We start from the raw sequence: 10,473 nt of genomic DNA on the forward strand, positions 1-10,473 counted from the left end.
CTGCGACACTCAAAGCAGATGCATTTCCAACGATAAAGTCAAAGAAATCTGCCGCCAGACCCCCATTGAATCTGCCGGAATGTGTGAGCAATTCAGGGACAAAGGACCTCGGTAGCACGGCAAGCAATGGCGGCAGTTTGTTCCCGCAGACGAACGAGCTAAACCTTCTGGATGTCTTGGCTCACACCGTCCCGAAGATGATCAAGAGAAGAATATCGACCCTAGCTTCCCTGGCCTGCTGACATGAGGGTATGTCTACAGAATATATTAATTGATGAAAATTGGGCTGTCTGCACTCTCAAAGTGCATGTTGTTGCCAAATGTATTTCATATGCTGTAAACCTAGTTCATAGTTGTTAGTTTCCTTTAATGCCAAACAAACACATACCAATCGTTGGTTAGAAGGCGATCGCCAAATTCGTCCTCGCTTTCTCCCGTGTCGCTGGCTGTCGTGTCGTTTCCGTCGGTTTCGCTTGCATACGGTTCAAACCGATACGGCTCAATAGCTTCAGTTTCTTCTTCAATTTCGTTTTCGCGACCTGCCTCCACACTACAACCATCCGTTTCAATACATGCCTAATCTGTTGAATCGCTTAAGCCGCTGAAATCCGAGTCTGAATCCGAGCTAATGTCGCTATAGCTTGCTGTTCTTTCCGCCATGTTTGTTTGTGTTGGCTTCACTATGTGACGTCACAGGAAAATGGACGGGTGTTTATAACGATGGTTAAAATCAGGCACTTTGAAGCTTTTTTCAGGGATATTGCGTGATTGGTAAAATTTTGAAGAAATCTTCGAAAAATAAAATAAGCCACTGGGAACTGATTTTTAATGGTTTTAACAATTCTGAAATTGTGATAATGTTCCCCTTCAAAGTATGGCCATTGGTAACGTTTGAAAATCGACAATAAAGTAGCGGCAGCACGACTTATCTGTTGTTACGGAATGAAGACTTTCAAGCTGGTGATGAGGGAGCTGGGGATGCTAATGCTAGCAATGCTACCAACTGGCAAGACAAGGGCACTGATTTGAAATACTTCCAGCCCCAACTTAGCCACAGCTTTGCGAGGTAATCACAACATCCACTCCACTGTTCATTGTGCTAAAGATAAAGACCTAGCTGCACACTAACCAGCAGAATGGCACTTTGAAGCTGCCGTTTAGTTTTCTTTTTGCACTTTGCCTTACTGTGGTGTTATAACACATTTGCTTGATGCACAGCTTGCTTTTCTCTGCATTTAACAACAGTAAATACCTGCTAGCCTTTCCATAAGCGTTTCGTAAAGTTTATGGATTGCAATGCCTCGAAGTACGCGGTTTTACTGTTTGTTCATATTAAATACAGGAACCACCTGTTTTGTGAGTGTGGTGTTCGGGTCTGTGGGACCCGTTTTAATTTTTTATTAAAAGAAAAATGATACAATTAATTAATTTTTCAAACTGAGACTCGCTGACTTTGGCTCATTTTCTGTGAAGAACATATATCAGAATACATATTTAACCCTCCCTACACATGTCTATTACATATAAGATGTCCGGGTCCACTGGACCCGGGGCTAATAGAAGTGTGGAAATTGATGTTCTGTGTAACACACACACACACACACACACACACACACACACACACACACACACACACACACACACACACACACACACACACACACACACACACACACACACACACACACACACACAGTAGGCCTAAACAGGAGGAGGACAGAGTGTAGGTACACAGAACATCAGAGGGTCAAATGTGCGAGAAAATGAGAGCAGACAATGTTGCAACCTTGTGTAGGAACCGCAGGTGCAGAAACACAAAAGAAGAATCCCTGTGGGATGCAGAAACTGGCAGAGAAATTGTTCGTGCAACGTTCATATTGTTGTTACTCAGCCAGCGTTTGTGGGTCTGATGGACCCGTTGCATTTTGTGGCTTTTAAGGCCTCACAATCAAACACTTTTATGTTAAAATACTGAACAGGAGGGAGAGTGTCTTCTAGGACGAGAGGAAGCTGATCTCACCAAGTTTCCACTGAGTATTCTCTCTGTGAAGACTGAAGATGATAAAGAGAAACCACAAGTAGACAACCTCTTAGCTCCACTATCAGATAGTGAGGCTGAAGACGAGGTTGAAGAACCTTTGAGCAGCGATACAGACTTTGAAGGTGATATGAGGACTCACATTGACAACAAACACTCTGAATGCTCTATAAAGAAGAGAGGTAAAAATTGTTTGAGTTACTCAGTTTTTGCAGAAAGCTTTACTTAAAAGAGACATTTGACTCAACACTACAGAATGCAGGATAAATTTTGGCGCCAAATCAAGGAAAAACAGCTCATGGATCCTGTCTGAACTAAAGTTTTTTTTTGTTTTTCCCGCAGACATCCAGCAGCTGATCAGTAATCCAGAAGAAGTTTCCCCTCAGTTAGGGGGGAGCTCCACTTTGAAGCACGAAACTCCACAACCACCCTGCATTAAAAAGGAAGAGGAGGAACTCTGCATCACTCAGGAGGGAGAGTGTCTTCTAGAACGAGAGGAAGCTGATTACACCAAGTTTCCACTGACTGTTGTCTCTGTGAAGACTGAAGATGATGAAGAGAAACCACAAGTAGACAACCTTTTAGCTCCACTATCAGATAGTGAGGCTGAAGACGAGGTTGAAGTAACTTTGAGCAGCGATACAGACTGTGAAGGTGATATGAGGACTCACACTGACAACCAGGACACTAAATGCTCTAAAAAGAAGAGAGGTAAAGCAAGGTCGATTTGCTCAATTTGTGGCAAAAGCTTGACTAGAAAGAGCATTTTGATTCAACACATGAGAACACACACAGGAGAAAAACCATTTATTTGCTCAGTTTGTGGAAAAAGCTTTGTTTTTAAGCAAGGTTTAACTCGGCACAAAAGAACCCACACGGGTGAAAAACCATTTAACTGTTCAGTTTGTGGTAAAAGGTTTTATCTGAAGGCACATTTGAATCAACACATAGGAACACACACAGGTGAAAAACCATTTAACTGTTCAGTTTGTGGTAAAAGATTTTCTCGAAATGGCTACTTGACCCAGCATACAAGATTACACACAGGAGAGAAATCCTTTAACTGTTCAGTTTGTGGCAAAAGCTTTTCTATTAAGAGCTATTTGACTCAACACATGAGAACACACACAGATGATAAAAGGTTTAATTGTTCAGTTTGTGGCAAAAGATTTTCAAACAACAGTCATTTGACTGAACATGTAAGATTACACACAGGCGAAAAACCATTTAACTGTTCAATTTGTGACAAAAGCTTTTCTATTAAGAGAAATTTGACTCAACACCTCAGAACTCACACAGGAGAAAAACCATTCAGTTGTTCAATCTGCTGCAAAAAGTTCCATCATAACACAGACGCAGTCCAACACATAAAAACACACAAGGGAGAATAGTTAATCAGCTATTTAAGTTGTAATACGTTGCTCATATGTGGAAACATCCACTTAAACCCAGGACCTTCTCAGGATAAGTTCACTGCTTCTTTTACAAATATTTGAGATATTTGTACAAATTTGGTTCATCGAGGGCATGAATTTATCTCTACATGACCCCATGTCTTCTGCGTATCTGAAACTTTCCTGAATAGTAAGCTAGATGATGCTTGTAGTGCTTGGTTACTCCTTCAGACGAGACACACCCGATGAGTCTCGCTGGGGAGGAATTGTAGTCTTCTTCTGTGATGTCTGACTTTGAACACCAACAACATGAATCGATCTGCCTGAAACTAAACCTTCCAGCTCGCCTGGGGCCTCATGTATTAAGACTGGTGTGGATTTTCTACCCAAAAAATGTGTATGCTTGATTTCAGAAAATGTCAAATGCACCATATATTCATATATTTAAAAGTGTGTGCCCACATTAATCAAAGACCTCCATTTAACGAGAAAATAGACGCACATGTTGGCGTGACCTGCCCCTCCCTGTTAATAGCTCCATTTAAATGCACAAATGATATTTCAATTAGCCATGTGCCTGAGATCTCCCACTCCGCACAGTCAGAAAACACAACGATAATGAGTAAGAGGGCGAAAATGAAGAATTTCACCAACATTGGTGAAATTCCTCGGTAACATCATCTGCCGCCATCACCTCCAATTCCACTGCTACGCAGATGATGTCCAGCTATACATCTCCACAAAATCCATCTCCTCCATAACTCGCTCCACCCTGACCAACTGCCTCACTGAAATCAAATCATGGACGCACTCCAACTTCCTCAAACTCAACTGTGACAAATCTGACATGCTCATCATCAGCCCCAAATCCCTCACCAAAACTGCTCACAACTTCCACCTCCCTGTCGACAATTCCACTCTGTCCCCATCCACTCACATCCGCAACCTCGGGGTCATTCTGGACAATAACCTCTCTTTTCAACACCATGTCAACCACATGACAAGAACTGCTTTTTTCCACCTCAAAAATATTGCCCGTTTCCGTCCATCCCTCTCCTTCTCTGCCGCTGAAACCCCGATCCATGCCTTCATCACCTCCAGACTTGACTACTGTAACAGCATCCTCTACGGCTCATTTTGCAAAATTCTCAGTAAACTCCAATACATTCAAAACTCTGCCGCCCGCCTGCTCACCCACACCCGCTCCCTTGAGGACATCACCCCAGTCCTCCAGAAACTCCACTGGCTTTCCGTTCCTCACCGGATCCACTTTAAAGGGGAACATTATCACCAGACCTATGTAAGCGTCAATATATACCTTGATGTTGCAGAAAGAAGACCATATATTTTTTTAACAGATTTCCGAACTCTAAATGGGTGAATTTTGGCGAAATAAACGCCTTTCTATTATTCGCTCTCGGACCGATGACGTCACAATGTGACGTCGCATCAGGAAGCAATCCGCCATTTTCTCAAACACCGAGTCAAATCAGTTCTGTTATTTTCCGTTTTTTCGACTGTTTTCCGTACCTTGGAGACATCGGAGGGTGTAACAACACGAACAGGGACGGATTCAAGTTGCACCAGTGGCCCAAAGATGCGAAAGTGGCAAGAAATTGGACGTTTGTTCCGCACACTTTACCGACGAAAGCTATGTTACGACAGAGATGGCAAGAATGTGTGGATATCCTGCGACACTCAAAGCAGATGCATTTCCAACGATAAAGTCAAAGAAATCTGCCGCCAGACCCCCATTGAATCTGCCGGAGTGTGTGAGCAATTCAGGGACAAAGAACCTTGCTAGCACGGCAAGCAATGGCGGCAGTTTGTTCCCGCAGACGAGCGAGCTAAACCCCCTGGATGTCTTGGCTCACACCGTCCCGAAGATGATCAAGAGAAGAATATCGACCCTAGCTTCCCTGGCCTGCTGACATGAGGGTATGTCTGCAGAATATATTTATTGATGAAAACTGGGCTGTCTGCACTCTCAAAGTGTATGTTGTTGCCAAATGTATTTCATATGCTGTAAACCTAGTTCATAGTTGTTAGTTTCCTTTAATGCCAAACAAACACATACCAATCGTTGGTTAGAAGGCGATCGCCGAATTCGTCCTCGCTTTCTCCCGTGTCGCTGGCTGTCGTGTCGTTTTCGTCGGTTTCGCTTGCATACAGTTCAAACCGATATGGCTCAATAGCTTCAGTTTCTTCTTCAATTTCATTTTCGCTACCTGCCTCCACACTACAACCATCCGTTTCAATACATGCGTAATCTGTTGAATCGCTTAAGCCGCTAAAATCCGAGTCTGAATCCGAGCTAATGTCGCTATAGCTTGCTGTTCTTTCCGCCATGTTTGTTTGTGTTGGCTTCACTATGTGACGTCACAGGAAAATGGACGGGTGTATATAACGATGGTTAAAATCAGGCACTTTAAAGCTTTTTTTAGGGATATTGCGTGATGGGTAAAACTTTGAAAAAAACGTCGAAAAATATAATAAGCCACTGGGAACTGATTTTTAATGGTTTTAACAATTCTGAAATTGTGATAATGTTCCCCTTTAAAATCCTCCTCCTCACCCACAAAGCCCTCCACAACCAGGCCCCCTGCTACCTCACCAACCTGCTTCACCGCCATACCCTTTCACGCAGCCTCCGCTCCTCTGATGCCAACCTCCTCTCCCTACCACTCAGAACCAAGCTCCGGACCTGGGGTGATAGAGCCTTCTCCATCGCTGCTCCCACCCTCTGGAACTCTCTCCCCAAACCCATCCGTGACTGCTCAGACCTTCCCACCTTCAAAAGCCTTCTCAAAACACACCTCTTCAGATCTGCTTTTAACCAGTGATTAGCGTTCTGTGTCCTGTAATGTCCCGTCTTGTAATTGTCCTGTATTAATATGTCTTTTACAATGTACTGCTTTTATATTTCCTGTATTTTATATTATTACTTTGAACTGTTGTATATTTAATTTTTTTAACCTGTACAGCGTCTTTGAGTACTCTGAAAAGCGCTATACCAAATAAAATGTATTATTACTACATTGAGTTGGAGGTGTTTCTTGCTGTAAAAATGTTGTCTATTCTTCTTGTGTTGCAAGTTAGTGCAACAGTGCATGATGATGCTGTAATGACGAGATATAACATTTGGGGCACACATGTGCTCAATGTGCATCACGGAGATGAATATTAGGACAATGACATGAATAAATGTAGTCACCAAGAAGCCAGCCATCACACACAATGTTAGCTTGTAGTCTGTTCCCAACCGTAGAATGTAAGAATCATGTGTTGAACCAAGACACATCACTACAATGTTGTTCATTGCATTTGCACATCACATATGATCTCTACATTGATCCTATTAAATATGTTTCCTGTTGACATTTACATAATCATCATGTGACTGTGCTTTTATAACAATGTGTGTGCAGTTGATAGCTCTGATTACATTAGGAAAACAGCTGTTGCTTCAAATTGTGCTTTAAAGGCCTACTGAAATGCGATTTTCTTATTTAAACGGGGATAGCAGGTCCATTCTATGTGTCATACTTGATCATTTCGCGATATTGCCATATTTTTGCTGAAAGGATTTAGTAGAAATCATCGACGATAAAGTTCGCAACTTTTGGTCGCTGATAAAAAAAGCCTTACCTGTACCGGAAGTAGCAGACGAGTAGCGTGACGTCACAGGTTGTGGAGCTCCTCACATCTGCACATTGTTTACAATCATGGCCACCAGCAGCGAGAGCGATTCGGACCGAGAAAGCGACGATTTCCCCATTAATTTGAGCGAGGATGAAAGATTCGTGGATGAGGAAAGTGAGAGTGAAGGACTAGAGGGCAGTGGGAGCGATTCAGATAGGGAAGATGCTGTGAGAGGCGGGTGGGACCTGATATTCAGCTGGGAATGACTAAAACAGTAAATAAACACAAGACATACTCTATTAGCCACAACACAACCAGGCTTATATTTAATATGCCACAAATTAATCCCGCATAACAAACACCTCCCCCCTCCCGTCCATATAACCCGCCAATACAACTCAAACACCTGCACAACACACTCAATCCCACAGCCCAAAGTCCCCAAAGTTCATACAGCACATATATTTCCCCAAAGTTCCGTACGTGACAGATAGGGAAGATGCTGTGAGAGGCGGGTGGGACCTGATATTCAGCTGGGAATGACTAAAACAGTAAATAAACACAAGACATACTCTATTAGCCACAACACAACCAGGCTTATATTTAATATGCCACAAATTAATCCCGCATAACAAACACCTCCCCCCTCCCGTCCATATAACCCGCCAATACAACTCAAACACCTGCACAACACACTCAATCCCACAGCCCAAAGTCCCCAAAGTTCATACAGCACATATATTTCCCCAAAGTTCCGTACGTGACATGCACATAGCGGCCCGCACGTATGGGCAAGCGATCAAATGTTTGGAAGCCGCAGCTGCATTCGTACTCACGGTACCCCGTCTGCCCCTCCAACTCAAAGTCCTCCTGGTAAGAGTCTCTGTTGTCCCAGTTCTCCACAGGCCAATGGTAAAGCTTGACTGTCATCTTCCGGGAATGTAAACAATGAAACACCGGCTGTGTTTGTGTTGCTGCAGTCGGCCGCAATACACCGCTTCCGAGTCTGAATACGAGCTAATGTCGCTATAGCTTGCTGTTCTTTCTGCCATGTTTGTTTGTGTTGGCATCACTATGTGACGTCACAGGAAAATGGACGGGTGGTTAAAATCAGGCACTTTGAAGCTTTTTTTAGGGATATTGCGTGATGGGTAAAAGTTTGAAAAAAAACGTTGAAAAATAAAATAAGCCACTGGGAACTGATTTTTAATGGTTTTAACCCTTCTGAAATTGTGATAATGTTCCCCCTTTAAAATACAAGTGCAATACATACTAGGCCACCTACTTAGTGGCCTAGTGGTTAGAGTGTCTGCCCTGAGATTGGTAGGTTGTGAGTTCATACCAAAGACTATAAAAATGTGACCCATTACCTCCCTGCTTGGCACTCAGCATCAAGGGTTGGAATTGGGGGTTAAATCACCAAAAATGATTCCCGGGCATGGCCACCGCTGCTGCCCACTGCTCCCCTCACCTCCCAGGGGGTGAACAAGGGGATGGGTCAAATGCAGAGGACAAATTTCACCACACCTCGTGTGTGTGTGTGACAATCATTGGTACTTTAACTTCAACTAGAGGGTAGGTGAGTTACAAATCAGTGGGTGGTCAAGTTACAGTATTTTAGCAGCTTCATTTAAAGTGCAGAAGTATATAAAGTGCAGCAGTTTTGATCAAAGTCCACATGCAGTGCAGTGTTGTTATATTTCAATTAACTGGCATCCAGTGTGCTGTGGGGCCTCATTGTAGTGAATCACACCTGAGCCAAAATGAATCAAATCTTTAATGGACGTGTGAAAGTGAACAATGAACATTTTACAACAATAAATCTGGGGATCTAGATATCTGGTCAGGACACTCTTCACTCGTTTGCCTCCTCAGGAGACACATCATTTCCACAGTTATGCTGACAACACACAGCTGTCCCATTCGCTCCTATGTCCGTACATTTCCAACAGGTGTTGTTCTTTCTATTTGCACACAAATATGTTTCCAACTTGCTCATTTAGTTTGATGTACTGTTCTTATCAGTGCGCTTTTTAAAGTGGATCAAAAAAGGAAAAAGATTAACAAACTTGAGCTTACACACACATTTGGGGTGGTATGGTGTAGTGGGTAGAGCGGCCGTGCCAGAAACCTGAGGGTTGCAGGTTCGCGGAGCCTCTACCATCCAAAATCGCTGCCGTTGTGTCCTTGGGCAGGACACTTCAACCTTGCACCCGGTTCCACTCACATGATGAATGAATGAGTTGGAAAAAATGAATGATGAGTTCTCACTCTGTGAAGCGCTTTGAGTGCCTAGAAAAGCGCTATTTAAATCTAATCCATTATTATTATTATTATTATTATTACACACGATTAAAAACAATTGTATGTACAAACCCCGTTTCCATATGAGTTGGGAAATTGTGTAAGATGTAAATATAAACGGAATACAATGATTTGCAAATCATTTTCAACCCATATTCAGTTGAATATGCTACAAAGACAACATATTTGATGTTCAAACTGATAAACTTTTTTTTTTTTTGCAAATAATCATTAACTTTAGAATTTGATGCCAGCAACACGTGGCAAAGAAGTTGGGAAAGGTGGCAATAAATACTGATAAAGTTGAGGAATGCTCACCAAACACTTATTTGGAACATCCCACAGATGTGCAGGCTAATTGGGAACAGGTGGGTGCCATGATTGGGTATAAAAACAGCTTCCCAAAAAATGCTCAGTCTTTCACAAGAAAGGATGGGGCGAGGTACACCCCTTTGTCCACAACTGCGTGAGCAAATAGTCAAACAGTTTAAGAACAACGTTTCTCAAAGTGCAATTGCAAGAAATTTAGGGATTTCAACATCTACGGTCCATAATATCATCAGAGAATCTGGAGAAATCACTCCACGTAAGCGGCATGGCCGGAAACCAGCATTGAATGACCGTGACCTTCGATCCCTCAGACGGCACTGTATCAAAAACCGACATCAATCTCTAAAGGATATCACCACATGGGCTCAGGAACACTTCAGAAAACCACTGTCACTAAATACATTTGGCCGCTACATCTGTAAGTGCAAGATAAAGCTCTACTATGCAAAGCGAAAGCCATTCATCAACAACATCCAGAAACGCCGCCGGCTTCTCTGGGCCTGAGATCATCAAAGATGGACTCATGCAAAGTGGAAAAGTGTTCTGTGGTCTGACGAGTCCACATTTCAAATTGTTTTTGGAAATATTCGACATCGTGTCATCCAGACCAAAAGGGAAGCGAACCATCCAGACTGTTATCGACGCAAAGTTCAAAAGCCAGCATCTGTGATGTTATGGGGGTGTATTAGTGCCCAAGGCATGGGTAACTTACACATCTGTGAAGGCACCATTAATGCTGAAAGGTACATACAGGTTTTGGAACAA

At 42.9% G+C, this 10,473-nt stretch overlaps 1 protein-coding gene across 1 annotated transcript in view; it reads left to right on the forward strand.

Moving 5' to 3' along the window:
• The window catches only part of LOC133619258 (uncharacterized), an 18,898-nt gene extending 13,958 nt beyond the window's left edge, over positions 1-4,940 (forward strand). Inside the window, exon 2 of the mRNA XM_072915439.1 lies at positions 2,381-4,940. Coding sequence (XP_072771540.1) covers positions 2,381-3,429 — 1,049 coding nt within the window. The 3' untranslated portion in view covers positions 3,430-4,940. The remainder of the gene's footprint in view (positions 1-2,380) is intronic.
• The last annotated feature ends 5,533 nt before the right edge of the window (positions 4,941-10,473 follow it).

This window comes from Nerophis lumbriciformis, linkage group LG20 (assembly GCF_033978685.3).
Source record: "Nerophis lumbriciformis linkage group LG20, RoL_Nlum_v2.1, whole genome shotgun sequence".
Lineage (NCBI taxonomy): Eukaryota > Metazoa > Chordata > Actinopteri > Syngnathiformes > Syngnathidae > Nerophis > Nerophis lumbriciformis.